The sequence below is a fragment of the Cydia strobilella genome, chromosome 5, assembly GCF_947568885.1.
Source record: "Cydia strobilella chromosome 5, ilCydStro3.1, whole genome shotgun sequence".
Taxonomy (NCBI): Eukaryota; Metazoa; Arthropoda; class Insecta; order Lepidoptera; family Tortricidae; genus Cydia; species Cydia strobilella.
Genome location: NC_086045.1, coordinates 22,675,086 through 22,698,389, shown reverse-complemented (window position 1 = coordinate 22,698,389; position 23,304 = coordinate 22,675,086). Strand labels below are relative to the sequence as shown.

The 23,304-nt window shown below is 38.8% G+C and overlaps 3 protein-coding genes across 3 annotated transcripts in view; 1 reads left to right on the top strand and 2 right to left on the bottom strand.

Moving 5' to 3' along the window:
• LOC134741613 (eye-specific diacylglycerol kinase) overlaps window positions 1–23,304 on the bottom strand; it is a 329,906-nt gene that overhangs the window by 126,451 nt on the left and 180,151 nt on the right. The window lies entirely within an intron of this gene.
• LOC134741811 (uncharacterized) lies at window positions 513–7,285 on the top strand. The gene is made up of 5 exons (XM_063674708.1): window positions 513–524; window positions 2,782–2,977; window positions 3,573–3,722; window positions 4,607–4,741; window positions 7,083–7,285. The coding sequence occupies exons 1-5, from the start codon at window positions 513–515 to the stop codon at window positions 7,283–7,285; spliced, it is 696 nt and encodes a 231-aa protein (XP_063530778.1).
• LOC134741610 (uncharacterized) lies at window positions 9,405–23,065 on the bottom strand. Its single transcript, XM_063674454.1, has 3 exons — window positions 22,899–23,065; window positions 22,307–22,483; window positions 9,405–13,134 (listed from the first exon to the last, which is right to left on the bottom strand). Exons 1-3 carry the CDS (start codon window positions 22,960–22,962, stop codon window positions 12,935–12,937), a joined length of 441 nt encoding a protein of 146 aa, XP_063530524.1. The 5' UTR covers window positions 22,963–23,065; the 3' UTR covers window positions 9,405–12,934.

The window sequence follows — 23,304 nt, the reverse complement described above, 5'->3', positions numbered from 1 at the left end:
AGATATATCGGAGCGATTCAGGCGCTCACAAATATCTGAACACGCCTCTATTGTCAGGGCGTTAGAGTGCGTGTTCAGATATTGTGAACACCTCGGCCGCTCCGATATATTTGATGGCGACTGTACAAACATTATGCCTTTTGTAATAAGCATGGAGACTATGTAATAAGTTTACGAGGGCGATGGTAGCACGCCTAATAAAAAAAAATTGAAACATCGACCAAAAGTTAATAATCACAACTTTCGCAAAGGCGTATCAATTAAAACACCTTTTACATAGTCACGACCTTACGTTAAGTATTTCCAAAGTTCGTATTCGTAATGCAAAACGTTGATACGTGGGTTCAGGATACAGCAATCTTTTTTTATGCTTGCTCCATCAATTTAGGTTCTATCAACACATAACTGGCCCTGTCAGAGGCCACATAAATAAACTGTCAAACCTTGAATTAGTCGCGGATTAGTTTATTTTATTTATCATTGCTGAATAGGTACTGTTTTCGAATGACATCATGCAAATGCCTGTCAGTAGGAGTGTATAAAACGCCTGATTTACCGTGTTTACTCAATTTCCCGGTAGATGTCGCTTTTTATATCTAGAACTAGCGAACGGTTGTCTATCGTGGGATACATAAGATATTAATAGTTATTTGTTATACAAGGGTGCAAAGTTGTATTTTACCCGCGAGTGTGGAATTGAAACACGAGACTTCAAGCTACTTAAACACGCTCCATCCAAGGTCAAATTACTTTCCCCACTAGTGGATAAAATGCGTTTTTCCCCGCTTGTTTTAAAGGATAAAAGACGGCTTTCCGAGCTAGTGAGGGGAAAAGTTATTTTTGTATATCGAGGTGATTTGTGTGAGCCCAATAAACATACTATTGTTTATACAATTAAACGAGGTGTTTAATTGAAGCTTTCCTTTCGAAACCAGTCCAAATTGTACAAGGAGTTTGCTGGTAATAGGACATTGAGATTTATTTCAGTCATTTTACGTACCGCTAGTATGGCGAACATCCCTACTATCCCTACCTACTAATCCTTACTAAGTACCTATATACTATTCATAAGGTCAAACCCATGCGCTTACTGACTTGTGATTTATAATTGTCGTGTCGTGTAAGTAAAGAATATCTTGAAAACATATAAAAACTCAAAAATGCGCGTTTTCCCAGAGATAACACCTAGCTAGATCGATTTTTCGACCCCGAAACTCCCATACAGCAAATTTCATAGAAATCGTTAGAGCCCGTGGTTAGAGCCGTTTTCGAGATCCCCAAAATATATATGCATATATACAAGAGGTTTAAAGGTGTAAGATAAGATGACTTAGATACTGGACGCTTGACTACGTGATCGATGTCGCCTTTCACTACCTAGGGTAGGGTAGGAAACAGTGGCTCGGAAAAAAATTGCCGGGTACAGTGGCTCACTTAACCTAATTGCAACATGATAGAGGCGATATTGGGGCGACTGAGCTACTGTTTGAGCTGAGCCACTGTTTCCTACCCTACCCTTCCTTACCTTCCCTCTTCCCTACACCTCTCACTTTCACGTCGCATGATATAACAGTTCATTTCAAACAATACTTGGGTATGCTTAATCTACAGGCCCCCATCGGCGGACTATAACTTATTTGAATCGGTCATAGATGAAGTACTTAGTAGTCTTTTTAGAACTATAAAATAACTAGCTTTTGCCCGCGACTTCGTCTGCGTAGACTTAGTAACCCCAGCTAGAGTAAGAATAGCGCCTGGAGAAAGTCTTATAGCAATCATTGAATTTAAGCATAATATGCACACAAATATTCTCAACTCATTAATTATCTCAATTCCACCATGATTCCACCCCGCTTTTCACCCTCTAAAGGGATGATTTTCGGGATAAAAACTATCCTATGTCCTTCCCCGGGACTCAAACTATCTCTATGCCAAATTTCAACTAAATCGGTTCAGCGGTTTAAGCGTGAAGAGGTAATTTAACACACAGACAGACAGACTTTCGCATTTATAATATTAGTATAGTATGGATAATTGTGTGAGGCGATTTTAATATTAACTTGCTTGAAAATTCGCCATTTTGTGGAAGGTTACTAAATACTTTTAAATCTTTTAATTTAGACAACTTATTTTGTGAGCCCAATCGAATCACATTGCTCGCAGAACTGATGGCCGGTGGGGCCGAAAGGTTCTGGAGTGGCGTCCGCGTACCGGAAGACGAACTGCCGGTAGGCCTCCAACAAGATGGAGCGACGACCTGGTGAAGGTCGCGGGAATTCGGTGGTAGCGAGCGGCACAGGATCGGTCGGAGTGGCGAGCCTTGGGGGAGGCCTATGTCCAGCAGTGGACGTCTATCGGCTGACATGATGATGATGATGATGATGAATTATCCGATAATTTTGAAATTTATATTATTATATATATAAATTTCAAAATTATCGGAAGAATTAGTATGCTTATAAATTTTGATTTGTAATTTTAAAATATTTGAATTTTAATCCTTTTAATTTTTATTTCAATTTTAATTTAATTTTTTTTTTTTTTATATAATTGTTCGTTTATTTATATTTATATTTTTTGACTTGGTTTATGAATTTTGTGATTGATTATTTTTAATTCTACTTGTAAATAGTGTGTAGGTACATAATATGGACTATTTGTCTGCAATAAACGATTACGATACGATTACGATTACGAATCGAATCACAGTATCTATCCCGCCAAATTTTGGTGACGTTAGTCACTGTCACGGTGCAAACAAATTGGCCGACTCAAGTATAGTTGTTTTTTTTTCAGAAATACAAACGTCCGTTTGACACAGCCAGTCTTCTGGTATTCCTGTTTCATCTGGTCGCGCATGCGTGCGGCACACACTTCGCATCCTACGTGACCGTGAACACGCCAGTCCACAGCTTCAGGCACGGCGTCGGGGACCCGCTACCAATGCGGGGGTACCAGGGCTATAGGAGCTCGAGTCGTAAGTTGGACAGTTAGTTTGCTCGCCGTTTCTTGTTTTATTTGACCGTGCATGTGTGCGGCACACAGTTCGCATCCTACGTGACCGTGAACACGCCAGTCCACAGCTTCAGGCACGGCGTCGGGGACCCGCTGCCAATGCGGGGGTACCAGGGCTATAGGAGCTCGAGTCGTAAGTTGGACAGTTAGTTTGCTCGCCGTTTCTTGTTTTATTAGACCGTGCATGTGTGCGGCACACAGTTCGCATCCTACGTGACCGTAAACACGCCAGTCCACAGCTTCAGGCACGGCGTCGGGGACCCGCTACCAATGCGGGGGTACCAGGGCTATAGGAGCTCGAATCGTAAGTTGGACAGTTAGTTTGCTCGCCGTTTCTTGTTTTATTTGACCGTGCATGTGTGCGGCACACAGTTCGCGTCCCTCGTGAGCGTGAACAGGTCAGTCCACAGCTTCAGGCACGGCGTCGGGGACAAGTTTTATCTACCTATATATGGAGAACCGTTAACGGGCCGTTTGACTTGTTTCTCACTACTGTAGGTGATATAAAGAACTGTATTTTTAATAAATAATACTGAATAACTATTGTTCTGTGGCAGGACCACCAGTGCGGCAAACTCAACGTCAAACGCAACAACGCGGCGGCGGCGGCGGCTACCCGCGCCTGAAGCCGCGCATGCCCTTCGATAGCGAAGAAACACGCGGCGATGGATTCAACAGTCTGTCGTGGCCTTATGATGACCAACAAGGTAGGTACAGTTTGAAACGTCCGTCCAGCGACGGGATAAATAATAAAATAGGCGAGAAGCTATACATTTTTGACTTCAAAAAACGGTCCGCGTCACTGACGCCTGTCTGACCCATACATGTCACTAAAATCTATCCCTTCTCCATGTACAGTCACGGACTTTAATTGTAGAGCCTTTTAGGGTTTACTTTACTTTGGACATTCCGTACTGTTAGTATTGACAACCAAATTAGCTTGAACCCTAAATGTCTCAAGAATTAAAGTCCGTGACTGGACCCCACCCGCAGCGTTGAATATTACCCAATCCCAATACCTACACAATTTACCGCTATTAAAAAAAAGTTGTGATTGGTCATTGGTCAATATAAGTTTGGTTTAACTAAAAGAAAATCTCTTGGAAATACCTACATCCGATATCCGATTTTTTTTTTTTTTTTTTTCAATTTATTTGATCGGACAATGTGAAAACGCTCTAATACCTATTGATGAACATTATTCGAAATCTTGTTTTAACAAATGCTTACGTAACATCCGCTTTGAAGCAAACTTAGTATTTAGAGCTTGTCTGATTTACAGTTATATTTTCCTCGCGTTTGTGTGTTGAAACTTTTTGTGTTTCACTCGGGAGGAAAATATATTTAGCCCTCGTGGCTTGCAACCCTCGCAACCCTCAAGATTCCACTTTTCGAGCCAATTTTGGAACCTTTCGCTTGCTCGGGTATCAATAACCCAGGTAGCAAAATGACGTCAGCGACGTCACAATGACGGCATTATTACGTCATAATGACGTCGCTGACGTCATAATGACGTATAAATGCTACTGGGCAATTAGCACGAAGGGTTAAACAACAACTTAAACAACAAACAAATACGATTGTTTTCTAGAAACCTCTATCCCCGTGCTTCCGCCGTCGCCATACAAAGTGGACTCGCCAGACCCGGAGTCGCTCTGGCCTGAGGGTCTCTTTCTGCCGCCAGTCAGCGCCTCCCGTTCCGGCTTTGGCCGCAGGACTGACGCCGGTAAGGACTGTCTTGGTACAAAATCGATAACTTACTTTATTTAGCCTGATTTAGTGTCCCATTGCCACTGACATAAGACAAGCTGTCGAGAACACCAAATTGTGTCCGCGAGGTGGCCGCCATTTTTTGCGTTTATTTTATTAAGGTTTGCCAACAGGTGTGATACACATTTAAACTTATTGAAAACGTTACAATAAAAACAAATTGCTCGAGTATTCACCCAATAACAGGCAAACACAACATGCATATGAAAGTAATTGCTTACATAAGTCTGTCGCTAAGCTAAAGAATAAGCGCAGGTAACCAGTAGCAATGAAGTGCATGCCCTTCATTGTGGTGCGGAAACATTTTCTTAGAGAGGCCGCCTCTAGTGTATACATATTACCTCAATGCCCATTGCTCGGCAACGGCCTAACCTCGTTTCCTCCACTGTACCCTGTCGTTTGTACTTTCTCGCCAATCCGGATAGAATGCGCCCAGTCGTCCCGACATCTAGCTCTTTTTGGTCAGCCTGCACCATCTTTGGTGTTCCGTTACTCAAATTATCTAGTTCATTCGGCGCCAACGATGTCATCTTGGTTAGGCCATCTGGTAACTCAACCTAGTGACACAGAATATAATAGTACTAGGTACAGAAGACTCACTCCCTAACAAAACGCGGTTACTACGCGCAAGGCGGCGCAAGCGCGTGCAGGCGTCCGTTCCATAGCGGTGTGCGGCAATTACTATGGCAAAACCTCAAAATTGAGGCGGTCGCAGGTACTTGTAGCGACGCGACGAAATCGCGGAGTGACACGCCTGCTAGTGATCAAAATTAAAATAACCCACTGATCCGCTTTTAAACAGTTTAATTTTCCTTTCACGACTTTTCGTGAGGCCGACAGTAGTAGTGTGCAACTTGGTTGAATCGCCACCATTGTTCTGTTGCTAGCGAAACAGACTACCGCAATTATTTCCGTATTTTATAAGTTTAAATTGAGCTAAAAATATAGAGGCTCTGTGAGCTGTAGACTTCGCGACTCGCGATAAGATTCATAAAGCGTGTACTAGACGGTCGCTGCCAATTAAGCCTTCAGACCGTCTGACCTTGGTCTCACCTTTGTAATGTTTGTATGAAATTTTGTTGAAAACAGCTATCTACACGGTCCGTCCAGACCAAGGCCAGGCGGTCCGAGGGGCTTGTCGGCGACCGTCTAGCAAGGGCTTAAAGCTTGAAAAACGTAAAAACAAAAAAATATTTAGGTCTATAGGTACTTCGTTGAGTCATTTTCACGGCGTACTCACACACGTCTTAAGTGCCATAGACCTAAATGGCACTTAAGTCCTTTATGCCAATTTCCACAATTTTAAACATTAAAAAAAAAACGAAACGCCAGAAAATTTATATCTAACTACTGAAACTTCTCTCAAAATTTCACGAAATACGGTTGTAGAGGTACAGTCGCCATCAGATATATCTGAGCGGTCAAGGCTCTCACAAATATCTGAACACGCCTCTATTGTCAAGGCGTTAGAGTGCGTGTTCAGATATTGTGAACACCTCGGGCGCTCCGATATATCTGATGGTGACTGTACCTGTAGAGGAGAACATCCGGATAATACGAAAACAGTTTGCCCGAGTCAAAACGGAGACCTTCGCTAACGCTTCGGTTAATAAAGAGTTCTGTCTTCAATTTCTTCGATCGGAATCAATTGTATTGTAAGGGACTAGTACCCTTAAAGCTTAATTTTTAATTAAGAAGAGTCATAATCATTAATCATAGTCAGATGAGTGAAAACTCATATGCGCGCTTGTTATGCGCGCTTTGGTATAACACTGTAATGCATATATGCTGAAATAAATGAAATAATTATGGGCAACTGAAATAAACGGTCGCGCCGATCGACTGAAATATTAAAAAAATTACGTTAGCGCTTAGACTTAAGTTTGTCCTGTATATTATACTCTATTTTCATCACATTCGCTCAGTAAATATGGAATTGCACTCAGGCTGCGGGAACTATAGAAAAAGCGTTTTCCCTGGGGAGTTATGAAGTTTCTAGTATTATAATTAACAGTTTTTTGTCTTCATACTTCATTTTTGTATCGCAAGTGTGATGTAAAACATTGTGTGTAACTCGGGGCGTAATGATATTGCAAACTCGAGTCTAGAAATCGCTCCGCCAACCGACGCGATTTAACTATAGGTACTCACGTTTGCAATATTTAACTTACGCCCCATGTTGCACAATGTACTATTACTTCTGTCTGTGCCTCTGTGGCGCACATCACTTGTGCGTGGTGTTTTATCTAAAACCGAAATGTAACTAAGTTTAAAACCCTCAAATGTTCACATTACAGAGCCGGAAACGGTCGACCCGTACCTGGTGCTCGGTTCGGAAGCGATAGCGGCGGTGGGTCGGGCGCGGCAGCACGGCGTGTACTTCCACGACGTCCCGCACGTGGAGTCCCTGCTCGCGCTCCAGCGGCTGCGCGCGCGCCTCCGCCTGCGCCCGCACCGCCTCGCCAGCATACGGCACACGTGGCCGTTCAACCGACCTTAGTTATACACATAACACGAACAGGGGCCCATTTCTCGAACGGTATTAAGGGCCCTCCACACTCATGCGCGAATCACGGCGCGAAGCCGCGAACGCGCCGCGATTCGCGCATGAGTGTGGAGGGCCCTTTAGATTATTACACGACTGCCCAAAAAAGGAGTGTATTGTTATTAGTCCACGGACTATCAAGTCGTATGGGTTACCGTGGCAACACACTAATAATATTAGACTAATACCGTTCGAGAAATAAAAGTCACCCTTCAGTCCCAGCATTAAATAAATTACTATAGTAATAATCACCGATAGTACATATTTAGGTACAAAATGTTTAGATCATGGAGACTGTATAAAGGAGCCAAATCTCTATGTATGAAAAGTGTCCATCAAAAAACAGTAATTAAGCGGCGCCACCATACACCGAAATACTACCAAAAACAACCTACGTAATTTTGTCGGGTTATTTGTTCCCTTATATGGTTCATGTTATACTCATGTCCCAGAGCCTAACTAGCGCCACCGGAGAGATTAGGAACTATTATTTAAAGCTTAACGCGGTCACTTTTACAACAATTCTGCCATAAGAGATTGCGATCCTTTCTATACCATCCATAGTTTAGATGCCCCCCCGCTTTCAAATTTGAATGCTCGCGCGGAGTATTCTGACAATCCATAGAGTTGTAAATAGTCTATTCAGGACTGACAGCAAATATTTATTAAAAAAATGAACAAGAGGACTATGACGTTTAAAAAAAGCTGGGAATTAGGAGAATAAGACGAACGACGATCACGAAACATGTACGAACATACACTTAGAAGTTAGACCGGCCTTACGAGCACTACGTAAGTACGTATGGGGCCGATACATTGGAGTCTAAATCGCATTTAGTTACACCGGCGCGCTCAGTCGTGTCAGTCGTGTGGCGAAATGCGCAGTGAAAAGGCGTCGGTGTTCGGTCGGAATTTTATGCATACGCTGAATAATAATAAATAAAAGTATTTTATTTCGGACATAAATCCATAGTTGTTAGTTACATATTACATTAACTTATAAAATAGTGTTAGAAGAATTACAAATAAATTAATAGTATAAATTAACCTATTTTACTGCAGTGTGAAGTTTTGTCCACTGCTGCAGCAGAGGGGAGTCCCACCTATCCAACAACGCTTATCCTTTGTTTACAACTTTACACGAATGGTGACGCCTTTCCACTGCGCAATTCGCCACACGACTGAGCGCCAGTGAGCGCGCTGTAGGCCGAGCACATGATTGACGCGACAGTATCTCGCCGCGAGATAGACCACCCGTCTTTTACTAACTGTATGAATTAAAGGAGGACGGGTAGGCTATGTCGCGGATACTCTCGTGCCAATCATGTGCTAGCCCGGCTGGTGTAACTAAATGCGATGTATCTATATATCTCCAATGTATCGGCCCCATTCGTAGGGCTCGTAAGGCCGGTCTTTACGAAGTAATATTGCTTTCAACTGTCTGTGTTATGGACCGAGCCAGGCGCAAATTTCGTCAGTCATCGCCTCCCGGGCGAAAACTCGTATAGCGGTTAACGGCTATGTATGATGAACCCTCGTGAACGTCAGCTGCCGCTCCGTTGGTGGGTTGAGGAATGGCAGCCACCGAAACGCGTAACACGGCCTTTCCACCGCGATACAACCGGCTGACGATTTGTTTTATTAACAATAGCATCTAAACTATCATCTGACAAAGTATCAAGCGGGAGGCGATGACTACATTTATTTGTAGACTTTATTTGCTGCCATTCTTCAACCCACCAACGGAGCGGCAGCTGACGTTCACGAGGGTTCATCATACATAGCCGCTAAACACTATACGAGTTTTCGCCCGGGAGGCGATTGGTCATGGAAATCTGTTCCTGGCCCGCGGTCTATTAGGCGACGAAGCGATGTCTTGTTTTCTTGGATGTAGATGTCGCCACATGGAAAAACTGAACGTAGTCGCCTAAGAACGTTTCCACATTATACCTAATCCGATCCGATATTGGTCGGATACGACCACAAAGAAGCAAAATGTATTAAGTTTTTTGGCAAAAATTTCATTTTAAAATTTCATTCAAAAAAACTAAGTATTTACAGAAACATAATGTATTTGTAAAAGTGTAAAAATATTTATAATATTTTAAATATAATACAGTAAAATGTAACAGTTTTTTTATTCGATTCAGTCCTTTCAGTTTCGTAAGTATTGGCTGCCAATTCCTTCCCGGTCAGGCCCAGGTAGCATTTATACGTCATTATGACGTCCGTTACGTCATTATGACGTATAAATGACGTCATTATGACGTCGCTGACGTCACTTTACTACCTGGGGGCAGGGTCTGTAATGTCTGTATTGCGTATCGTCATTATAGAAGTACATTTTGTTCGTAATAATACTTTAAAAAAAAATTAGTATACATTTTCCACTTAAATTCTAAAACACGTATTCATTAGGTAATATCTACCTAATGTTGGAGTAGGTAATAGGACACGATCACCTATTGGCAAAGAGGATATAATAAGATAGAGCGGTACTGTCATAGTAAATTTTGTAACCACTGTAAATTCACTGCCATCTATCGACATACTTTAAATGAAGATTTATAAAAATACGTTAAAATATGGATAAATTATTTTTTTATTTGCATTAATTATTGTTATATGATTTTGACCCATGTTCTTTCACTGATATGCGTTAAAATTATAAATAACAAACGAAACCGACGTATACGAGAGTAGGCCAAAACTAGTGGCGCCATCTGATCGAGAAACAAATTTTCGTAATTTTCGAGGCACGTTTTTTCCTTAGACTGTATCCATCTATTACGGAGTTATATCTATCTTTGCTATTGGTATAGCTAAAACGTCACAGTAAATTTACTGCCATCTCGCGACACACCATTAAAACTAAAAATTAAAATATCAAAAAATGTATACCACCAAAAACATCTCATGTAAAATGTAGCCAAGACGAAACCATAAGGCTCGCACTATCAAAAGTTATCAGATCTTTTGTAGAGCCAAGCTTCTAACTCTACAGGCCCTAACTTCACAAACTCTACACCTTAGTTAAAATATGTGGCTTGGCCAATTTTTTTAAAATGTATTATTTTACAGGACCTTTATACTGTTGTACATATCGGTTCAGTTCCGAGTTTACAACCACAACATACATATGCTTAAAAAGACATATACTTCATTCAAATACTTATTACCAAAGATAGATATAACTCCGTAATAGATGGATACAGTCTAAGGAAAAAACGTGCCTCGAAAATCACGAAAATTTGATTCTCGATCAGAGGGCGCCACTAGTTTTGGCCTACACTCGTATAGAGGGCGTTGACGGTTTCGTTTGTTATTTATAATTTTAACGCATATCAGTGAAAGAACATGGGTCAAAATCATAAAAATAATTAATGCAAATAAAAAAAATCATTTATCCATATTTAAATACATTTTATCGTATTTTTATAAATATTTATTTTTAGTTTTAAAGTGTGTCGACAGATGGCAGTGAATTTACTGGGGTTACAAAATTTACTATGACAGTACCGCTCTAGTATAAGTTACTCTATGTTATTACTTAGTAGAAAGAGTTGAAGATATTAAGTACCTGCCTAATAGTTAATTTTGGGCGGTGGATGCCTCATTTGACCTACCCAAGTTTTTAAAAACGGGACCCTATTACTATCCGTCTGTCTGTCTGTCACCAGGCTGTATCTTATGAACCGTGATAGCTGGACAGTTGAAATTTTCACAGATGATGTATTTCTGTTGCCGCTATAACAACAAATAATAAAAACAGAATAATATAAATATTTAAATAGGGCTTCCATACAACAAACGTGATTTTTTTTGCTGTTTTTTCCGTAATAGTACGGAACCCTTTGTGCGCGAGTCCGACTCGCACTTGGCCGGTTTTATTTAGAAGAGTACCCAAGCATCACGTGCAACAGTAGTGTACAAACTGAAGCAGTATCACAAAACAACATTTTAAATATATGGATGGATCCGAGCAGACGTATAAAGTATTAACAAAAAACCGGCCAAGTCTAATGCTCAACGATTTTCAGCTAATATTATAACCTTGATTATAATGAATAATGAAGTTTTCAGTACTCTCATAAAATATAAAATAAAAACTTAAATATTCGTATATATTCTGTAAAAAAAGAAACCGTAAACAATTAGGTAGGTACTTAGTTTAGATCAGCCTTAATTAGACTCAAAGACAAATGGACTCACTTTGAAGTTTGGTTTGAAAACACGCGTTGAAGTACCGCTTTGTAAATATCACAACTAATTATGATAACAAACACTGATTTAAACTTTCACGATTTTTACTCATTATTATTCACAACGACGGGACTTAATCGCGTAAAATAATGAGATCTTAAAACCTTCGTCTCGATTGAAATTTCTATGTTTTTTGATCAGATCGTGGGTTTTATAGTAGAAAAATCCGTGAAGCCATTGAAATAAAAAAACATAGAAATTTCAATCGAGACGAAGGTTTTAAGATCTCATCCACATGGAACCCAGTCATTAGTAAGTGTAAGCGAAAACAAATATCGAAAGTTGAAAAATCTAATATTGTGAGTGTTGTGTGTCGACCCGGTGACATCCCTAGTGCGCAAAACGTTCAAGTTAATAAACAAGACAGAGTGCGGGTAGTTCGAAAAACTCGCGCGCCTAGATGTTGATGTCAACTTTAGCCAGTCTTCTCTGAGACCACGGGGACAACACCGTCCTCGAAACGTCGGAGGTAAAAATTTAAAACTTATTTTACGCGATTAAGTCCCGTCGTTGTGAATAATAATAATTATAATAATGTCTCAATTATGTCATAACATTAACCCATTGGACGGATGTACCTATATATATGGTAATTATGGTAATAAATAGCAAAAACGCCAAATACAAGAACAAGGAATGTAAACAATAGGGATGTTGACATGAATCGCAAATATATAAAATGTTGTTTCAATTAAAAATAATTTAAAAGTATTTAAAATATGTAATGCCCAGCATCACGTGACTGCAAACGCAAATCGGAGCGCGTGACGTCACGGTGTGAGAAATACGCACAGACAAGTTGTCAAACCTGGTGGTGAGGACCACCAGGTCAGTGCCAGAGGTGGCACTGACAGCATTTTGTTTATCACATCGTTACGTCATCAAAATCACGTGACAGTTTGGAGCGTTTTTGCGCGAAATTTCAACAATAAACTAATTAAAGTCGAATTTTGATTAAAAGTTATTAAATAAAATAAAAATATTATTTTTTGCAATAATTACGTGTCTATCTATAAAATGAAAACAGTTTTAAAAAACTGTCAACATCCCTATTGATGGGTTAAGCACCAAATAAATGAGCCCCCATAGCCACAGGACCACAGACACAAATATGGGGCATTTTCTAAGAAAAGGGACCTTATTGTCGATGCCGCTTACGCCGCACAGCGTCGCGCGGCATTGTACTCGTATTTATATCGGAGCATCGTTAATAATGGCGTAAGCGCCATCGACAATAAGGTCCCTTTTTATAGAATATACCACATATAACTGTAGTACTTTGATGATTGTCAATAAAGACCATTTCAACTTGTCTGAGGCAGACACAAATTTCACTACATACTACATATTAAATATAGTCACTAAAACAGCAATGAAAATACTACAATAGGATATGGTTGTTGTAAAAGCAGAGTTGCACAGGTCACCGTTGCAGAAGCACATGTAGACCTTCTTGTAGTTCCACAAGGTGTACGCGCAGCGCTCCTCGTAGTCGCTTGGAGGCCGCTGGAGGCACATCCTCTCTGTCGCTGATCCGTAATCTAAAGCATTCAATATCAAATCACAATAACAAATTACTCTTACTCTAAACTATACTATCCTAGAAACTAACACTAATAATAATAAGTCGCATTTCAGCCGTCCCGAAAATCGTCCCGCGACCCCCCCGATGCAAAGGTGCCCATGACGCTCGCCGCGTTGCCACGTTGAACCGCCATGGACAATCTTTGCATCAGGAAGGACCCAGAGCGAGCATCCAAACCCCTCTCCCGCATGCGTCTCCCCACTTCCCCGAAAAAGGCCTTGGCCTCCGTACACCAGCACCCCGTAATTTCCACTGCAAGAGGGACAAATAAATAGTTCGCCAGGACCTCATATTTCTCCCGCTTGCGAACTGCAGCCAACTCGGCTGCTGCCCCTGCCGTTCTCACAGTACGGCCAATATGCGACGATGCGATATATCAAATTAGTCTGGGCAGTCATATCATTACGATACCCGGAGTCAAAATTCTTCTCATGAAAAATATTATCTACAGCTAGAAATAAATCCAACAGCACTCGACTTTTATTTATTTGATAGAAGACGCAAATACAAACGTGACAGTGGTCGATTTTTTGATTCTAGAAAGAAGTTTTCTTTGATAACTCACAAACTCATTAGTGAGCTATTTATTGCGGTCAGAATACCCCGAGAGTTACTCATATAAAAATATAATATAGGAATGTAAGAATATCAGATCTTATCATTAGTTCAGGTATTTATCTAAAGCATTCATATCCAATTACTCTGGGCAGTCATATCATTAATACGGTACCCGGCCTACCCGGGGGTCAAAATTCTTCTCATGTAAAATATAATCTAAAGCTAGAAAAAAATCCAACAGCACTCGACTTTTATTTATTTGATAGAAGACGCAAACACAAACGTGACAGTGGTCGATTTTTTGATTCTAGAAAGAAGTTTTCTTTGATAACTCACAAACTCATTAGTGAGCTATTTATTGCGGTCAGAATACCCCGAGAGTTACTCATATAAAAATATAATATAGGAATGTAAGAATATCAGATCTTATCATTAGTTCAGGTATTTATCTAAAGCATTCATATCCAATTACTCTGGGCAGTCATATCATTAATACGGTACCCGGCCTACCCGGGGGTCAAAATTCTTCTCATGTAAAATATAATCTAAAGCTAGAAAAAAATCCAACAGCACTCGACTTTTATTTATTTGATAGAAGACGCAAACACAAACGTGACAGTGGTCGATTTTTTGATTCTAGAAAGAAGTTTTCTTTGATAACTCACAAACTCATTAGTGAGCTATTTATTGCGGTCAGAATACCCCGAGAGTTACTCATATAAAAATATAATATAGGAATGTAAGAATATCAGATCTTATCATTAGTTCAGGTATTTATCTAAAGCATTCATATCCAATTACTCTGGGCAGTCATATCATTAATACGGTACCCGGCCTACCCGGGGGTCAAAATTCTTCTCATGTAAAATATAATCTAAAGCTAGAAAAAAATCCAACAGCACTCGACTTTTATTTATTTGATAGAAGACGCAAACACAAACGTGACAGTGGTCGATTTTTTGATTCTAGAAAGAAGTTTTCTTTGATAACTCACAAACTCATTAGTGAGCTATTTATTGCGGTCAGAATACCCCGAGAGTTACTCATATAAAAATATAATATAGGAATGTAAGAATATCAGATCTTATCATTAGTTCAGGTATTTATCTAAAGCATTCATATCCAATTACTCTGGGCAGTCATATCATTAATACGGTACCCGGCCTACCCGGGGTCAAAATTCTTCTCATGTAAAATATTATCTACAGCTAGAAAGAAACCCAACAGCACTCGACTTTTATTTATTTGATAGAAGACGCAAATACAAACGTGACAGTGGTCGATTTTTTGATTCTAGAAAGAAGTTTTCTTTGATAACTCACAAACTCATTAGTGAGCTATTTATTGCGGTCAGAATACCCCGAGAGTTACTCATATAAAAATATAATATAGGAATGTAAGAATATCAGATCTTATCATTAGTTCAGGTATTTATCTAAAGCATTCATATCCAATTACTCTGGGCAGTCATATCATTAATACGGTACCCGGCCTACCCGGGGTCAAAATTCTTCTCATGTAAAATATAATCTAAAGCTAGAAAAAAATCCAACAGCACTCGACTTTTATTTATTTGATAGAAGACGCAAACACAAACGTGACAGTGGTCGAAAAGAATTTTGATCCTAGAAAGAAGTTTTCTTTGATAACTCACAAACTCATTAGTGAGCTATTTTTTGCGGTCAGAATACCCCGAGAGTTACTCATATAAAAATATAATATAGGAATGTAAGAATATCAGATCTTATCATTAGTTCAGGTATTTATCTAAAGCATTCATATCCAATTACTCTGGGCAGTCATATCATTAATATGGTACCCGGCCTACCCGGGGTCAAAATTCTTCTCATGTAAAATATAATCTAAAGCTAGAAAAAAATCCAACAGCACTCGACTTTTATTTATTTGATAGAAGACGCAAACACAAACGTGACAGTGGTCGAAAAGAATTTTGATCCTAGAAAGAAGTTTTCTTTGATAACTCACAAACTCATTAGTGAGCTATTTTTTGCGGTCAGAATACCCCGAGAGTTACTCATATAAAAATATAATATAGGAATGTAAGAATATCAGATCTTATCATTAGTTCAGGTATTTATCTAAAGCATTCATATCCAATTACTCTGGGCAGTCATATCATTAATACGGTACCCGGCCTACCCGGGGGTCAAAATTCTTCTCATGTAAAATATAATCTAAAGCTAGAAAAAAATCCAACAGCACTCGACTTTTATTTATTTGATAGAAGACGCAAACACAAACGTGACAGTGGTCGATTTTTTGATTCTAGAAAGAAGTTTTCTTTGATAACTCACAAACTCATTAGTGAGCTATTTATTGCGGTCAGAATACCCCGAGAGTTACTCATATAAAAATATAATATAGGAATGTAAGAATATCAGATCTTATCATTAGTTCAGGTATTTATCTAAAGCATTCATATCCAATTACTCTGGGCAGTCATATCATTAATACGGTACCCGGCCTACCCGGGGTCAAAATTCTTCTCATGTAAAATATTATCTACAGCTAGAAAGAAACCCAACAGCACTCGACTTTTATTTATTTGATAGAAGACGCAAATACAAACGTGACAGTGGTCGATTTTTTGATTCTAGAAAGAAGTTTTCTTTGATAACTCACAAACTCATTAGTGAGCTATTTATTGCGGTCAGAATACCCCGAGAGTTACTCATATAAAAATATAATATAGGAATGTAAGAATATCAGATCTTATCATTAGTTCAGGTATTTATCTAAAGCATTCATATCCAATTACTCTGGGCAGTCATATCATTAATACGGTACCCGGCCTACCCGGGGTCAAAATTCTTCTCATGTAAAATATAATCTAAAGCTAGAAAAAAATCCAACAGCACTCGACTTTTATTTATTTGATAGAAGACGCAAACACAAACGTGACAGTGGTCGAAAAGAATTTTGATCCTAGAAAGAAGTTTTCTTTGATAACTCACAAACTCATTAGTGAGCTATTTTTTGCGGTCAGAATACCCCGAGAGTTACTCATATAAAAATATAATATAGGAATGTAAGAATATCAGATCTTATCATTAGTTCAGGTATTTATCTAAAGCATTCATATCCAATTACTCTGGGCAGTCATATCATTAATATGGTACCCGGCCTACCCGGGGTCAAAATTCTTCTCATGTAAAATATAATCTAAAGCTAGAAAAAAATCCAACAGCACTCGACTTTTATTTATTTGATAGAAGACGCAAACACAAACGTGACAGTGGTCGAAAAGAATTTTGATCCTAGAAAGAAGTTTTCTTTGATAACTCACAAACTCATTAGTGAGCTATTTTTTGCGGTCAGAATACCCCGAGAGTTACTCATATAAAAATATAATATAGGAATGTAAGAATATCAGATCTTATCATTAGTTCAGGTATTTATCTAAAGCATTCATATCCAATTACTCTGGGCAGTCATATCATTAATACGGTACCCGGCCTACCCGGGGTCAAAATTCTTCTCATGTAAAATATTATCTACAGCTAGAAAGAAATCCAACAGCACTCGACTTTTATTTATTTGATAGAAGACGCAAACACAAACGTGACAGTGGTCGAAAAGAATTTTGATCCTAGAAAGAAGTTTTCTTTGATAACTCACAAACTCATTAGTGAGCTATTTTTTGCGGTCAGAATACCCCGAGAGTTACTCATATAAAAATATAATATAGGAATGTAAGAATATCAGATCTTATCATTAGTTCAGGTATTTATCTAAAGCATTCATATCCAATTACTCTGGGCAGTCATATCATTAATACGGTACCCGGCCTACCCGGGGTCAAAATTCTTCTCATGTAAAATATTATCTACAGCTAGAAAGAAACCCAACAGCACTCGACTTTTATTTATTTGATAGAAGACGCAAATACAAACGTGACAGTGGTCGATTTTTTGATTCTAGAAAGAAGTTTTCTTTGATAACTCACAAACTCATTAGTGAGCTATTTATTGCGGTCAGAATACCCCGAGAGTTACTCATATAAAAATATAATATAGGAATGTAAGAATATCAGATCTTATCATTAGTTCAGGTATTTATCTAAAGCATTCATATCCAATTACTCTGGGCAGTCATATCATTAATACGGTACCCGGCCTACCCGGGGTCAAAATTCTTCTCATGTAAAATATTATCTACAGCTAGAAAGAAATCCAACAGCACTCGACTTTTATTTATTTGATAGAAGACGCAAACACAAACGTGACAGTGGTCGAAAAGAATTTTGATCCTAGAAAGAAGTTTTCTTTGATAACTCACAAACTCATTAGTGAGCTATTTTTTGCGGTCAGAATACCCCGAGAGTTACTCATATAAAAATATAATATAGGAATGTAAGAATATCAGATCTTATCATTAGTTCAGGTATTTATCTAAAGCATTCATATCCAATTACTCTGGGCAGTCATATCATTAATACGGTACCCGGCCTACCCGGGGGTCAAAATTCTTCTCATGTAAAATATAATCTAAAGCTAGAAAAAAATCCAACAGCACTCGACTTTTATTTATTTGATAGAAGACGCAAACACAAACGTGACAGTGGTCGATTTTTTGATTCTAGAAAGAAGTTTTCTTTGATAACTCACAAACTCATTAGTGAGCTATTTATTGCGGTCAGAATACCCCGAGAGTTACTCATATAAAAATTTAATATAGGAATGTAAGAATATCAGATCTTATCATTAGTTCAGGTATTTATCTAAAGCATTCATATCCAATTACTCTGGGCAGTCATATCATTAATACGGTACCCGGCCTACCCGGGGTCAAAATTCTTCTCATGAAAAATATTATCTAAAACTAGAAAAAATACAACAGCACTCGACTTTTATTTATTTGATAGAAGACGCAAACACAAACGTGACAGTGGTCGAAAAGAATTTTGATCCTAGAAAGAAGTTTTCTTTGATAACTCACAAACTCATTAGTGAGCTATTTTTTGCGGTCAGAATACCCCGAGAATTACTCATATAAAAAAGAATATCAGATGTTATCATTTGCACGGTATTTGTTAGCAACACTATAGTCCTCATCTTCTCAAATGATTTTTACGTTTAAGACGGTAATAAACGTAAAAATCATTTGAGAAGAAGACTAAAAACTGTAATAGATGTCATATATTAAAGAATAAGTCTCTTAGAGCTGGTCAAAGACGCCTAGTCTTACCATAGAGTAATTTATACTAGAGCGGTACTCTCATAGTAAATTTTGTAACCCCAGTAAATTCACTGCCATCTGTCGACACAATTTAAAACTAAAAATGAAGATTTATAAAAATACGATAAAATGTATTTAAATATGGATAAATGTTTTTTTTTATTTGCATTAATTATTTTTATGATTTTTACCCATGTTCTTTCACTGATATGCGTTAAAATTGTTAAATAACAAACGAAACCGTCAACGCCATCTATACGACAGTAGGCCAAAGCTAGTAGCGCCCTCTGAACGAGAATCAATTTTTTTATTTTTTTCGAGGCACGTTTTTTCCTTAGACTGTATCCATCTATTACATCTATTATATCTATATCATATCTATCTATATTATATCTATCTTTGGTCTTACTAAGATGGCATAAAGTCCAGAAATTGGGACGGGTACCGCCGTGGCGGGGTGGCCTAGGGGTTCATGGCGTTAGCCGCGATAGCTAAAGACGCCGGTTCGAATCCGGCCTTCACCACTGGAGGGCTTCGTCACTTTTTCTTTATTATGACATCTATTACAGTTTATAATTTATATATAGTAGTGTGAATACTTAAAAAAAACACAAGTCAAAATGTTTAATAAAATAAAATAATTTGATTTGTTCCCAAATTTGAACAAGATAAAGACTATATCAAATGAATGATTGTACAAGTGTTATTTTTCTCTATTACATTGGCAGAGCACAGAAACACTGGACAGGACACACAGTTAGAGATGCATCGGATATTCGGTTACTATCCGGTATCCGGCCTATCCGGCCCTTATTTTATTATCCGGACGGATACCGGATAGTGACCTAATATCCGGACGGATACCGGATAGTAACTTTGCTTGATTTCGGAGTAAACAAATTAGATTTAAGAAACGGTCACGGTCATAATCGGTCAGAATCGGAATATTATATATACAGATATATGTATGTATGTCTATGCCTATGCATTATTTAACTATACTTGTATATATGTAATCACTATGTTGCACCGCATACAAATTCTCTGCTTTGCCCGAAGGTTGACTGGTAGAGAATGCCTCAAAGCATTAAGTCCGCCTTTTGTACGATTGTATTTTCTTTTGTGCAATAAAGATTAAATAAATAAATAAATAATCGTACTCGTTTATTATTTTAAAACAAATGTTAATATTCCACTCACTAGCACGGCCACTCATTTCGAACCTAGAAATGAGTCCGCGCGAACATAGTTCCGCCTGCAGAATATTCGGCCGATGGTCAACCTGAACATCCGGTATCCGTGCGAACAACTATTCGTTGCATCTCTACACACAGTGCATGATTACATTAGTGTTTCTCAAACAGGAGTACACGAATCTACAGATATTCCCCAGCAATCATATTTATTTATTTATTTAATCTTTATTGCACAAAAGAAAACCTTACAGTACAAAAGGCGGACTTAATGCCATAAGGCATTCTCTACCAGTCAACCTTAAGGCTAAGCAGAGAAATTGTGGGCGGTGCTACAAATACAACTGCAAAAATAAAATAAAAATAACATATAATCACATATATAGAAATATAATATACATATATACTATATATAATATATATATAAATAACGACGAGACTCATTATGAAACTAATAAAAATACACTAAGAAACTTTCTTTCCGCTAGCATAGAAAGCACGTAAGGATTTTTTGAACGCGAACTTATTTGGCGCATTTTTTATGTTAAAAGGAAGTCCCTTCCAAAGGCGCGCCACCTGCACAGTGAACGAATACGACATGAACCCGGAACCCATATTCATATGTTTTTGTGTAACCCTACAGCAGACTAACCCAGGGAATGCACCAAAGACTGAATGGTAAAATGTATCGGTAAATTTGACTGTAATAGAGAATTTTTAATTGAATTTAAACTGTTGTGAGACATACTAACATTTAACGCTGCTCCCACTATTAGTGCTTGAGAAAGGAGACTTAGGCTCTCCGAAACATGTCGCGCGAGTGACTAAAACAAGTGAGTCTAAACCGTGAAATTATTTAAAGAATTTTTAGTTTAGTAACAATTATTCTTATTGTAAGGTTGACCGGGATAAATGCAAACGATGGGGTTATTATTATTATTATGTGTATCTCCGTTTTAAAACTCTCGGGTCTTTCGATCCCGGTCATTTATAAGGCGTGCGTGGGGATATAGATCCAACACGTAGAGGCCGTTTGGAGAGATTTGATGTCATGTAGAACGCCTGCTGGAACCCATTCATGGGTACATCAATAGATACCCGTGAACCGGTATCAGCAGGCATTGGAAGCTATTGTAGAGAATATGGACAGAGTACTGGTCTATGGTTTAAGTTTGGGTGGAAAAAAGACTGGGCTATTGCAAAGAAGTGACTCGCCACTCGTTAGATGGGCACCTGATGCGCCATCGTAAAGACGGCCAGGCGCAACACTGGCGTGAGCGGCTCAGGGGTGTCGAGAGGTGTGCTGCGCTTTCTCCGAAGTTACTCGCGGCATTATGCCCTTTAACACTTCCACCCCTGGAGCATATAGCTCTTACGACTCCCCTCTGGACATCCAATGAAGGCAAGCCAGAGCTGAGACTCCTGCGGGTCCCCTTGGGGTCCACTCCGACCGACGAAGACACGCCGGAGACGGAGACCCTGACCGACTCTCTGGAGCACTCGGGTCCGTGGGATTGTCACTCCCCAACAGCTCGCCACAAGCTGCCCTGCGGGCTTATTATTATTATTGCATATTGCACCTATTTTCTTCGCAACACCCTCTGTTACTCTCCAAGTAGCTCAGACTTTTATCATTAAATAACGGGAACTATTGTAATTCACGTTGTTTAGAAAAATAACTCAAATAGACACAATAATCTCATGCATAGCAATCCATACTAATATTATAAATGCGAAAGTCTGTCTGTCTGTCTGTGTGTTCCCTCTTCACGCTTAAACCGCTGAATAGACTTAGATGAAATTTGGCATAGAGATAGGTGTGAGATAGGTTGAGTCCCTGAGAAGGACATAGGATAGTTTTTATCCCGAAAATCATCCCTTAAGAAAGAGAAAAGCGCGGTGGAATTGAGATAATTAATGAAGTGCCTGCTAATTTGCGTGCATAGGTAATTATTCAATTTGAGCATATGCTCAAATTGAATAATTGCTATGACAATTTTTCCAGGCGCTATACTTACTTTAGCTGCTGTTACTAAGTCCACGCAGACGAAGTCGCGGGCAAAAGCTAGTAATTAATAATAGGGTAATGCTGTTTTATAAGTAGGTACTCGCACAACTTTTATTTGCTTTATTTTCTACACCTTGCAAAAGTAATTGAGAGTAATTATGTAAACGTACCATCTGTCCGAAATGCTCCTTCAGTGCCTTCTATCATTTTCCCGCACCAGCCCGAGGGGCAGGCCACGACATGTATGCCAAGTTGCGAGTATGGATCTGTTGTATTCACTACAACTGGGTCTCCGCAGCTGCCTAACTCTCCTCTTGACCGACATTTAACACATCTTTTGTGTAAGCCTGAAATATACAACATTTATGTTTAAAAATGTAATAATTTTAACATCTCTTCCTTATTTTCAGTACATAAAGCAGCATATTTATTAATCTCTCAAAAAATACACTAAGATGACAAAAAATAATGAGTATAATATTATGGAGCTGCTACGTTGTTTACAAAATCATGAGTTTTCACTTTAATTGACCATTATATAAAACGTTAGTGTAATTAAGAAATCCGGTTTTCAAACACGAAATTATTGTCTAAGTCACCATTTAAAGTGGTTTCATACCCTCTTAGTCGAATAATTAGGCTGCTGATGATACAATACGCGCGTATGAACTATTGCTAAATCCAGCGCTTGGGCGCAGGTAAAACTTCTACTCTCACTTTACCTTGAAAACATATCCTACACATAATGACAAAAGAACTTACATTTAACTTCCTTAAGCAAAGCCAGGCATATTAAAAAACAGAGTAAAAATTGTCTGCAATTCATTTCCTTGGTTTACACAAGTTTCTTTAAGCGAAAATGATTAATTGTGATTATTAAATTCGGATCTGTGAATTAGTTCAAAACTTTTGCACTCGATTCGCACAGTGTAATGTGTACGAAAACTTTGACAATTGACAATGACATAGAGATGACATGACATGTTGACATGTAGCTATCATGTAGAAGTTGTAGCACAGATAACATAAAACGCGTATTATGCGCCTACTATGCGGTCCGAAACGAGGCTTCCGACCAAGGTCACCTTCGTCTGTGACTTGTTGCCAGTGCCGTGCCGTCAATAAAATTATGCGTCAACAAGGCTGCCAACAACGCATCCGACGGTCC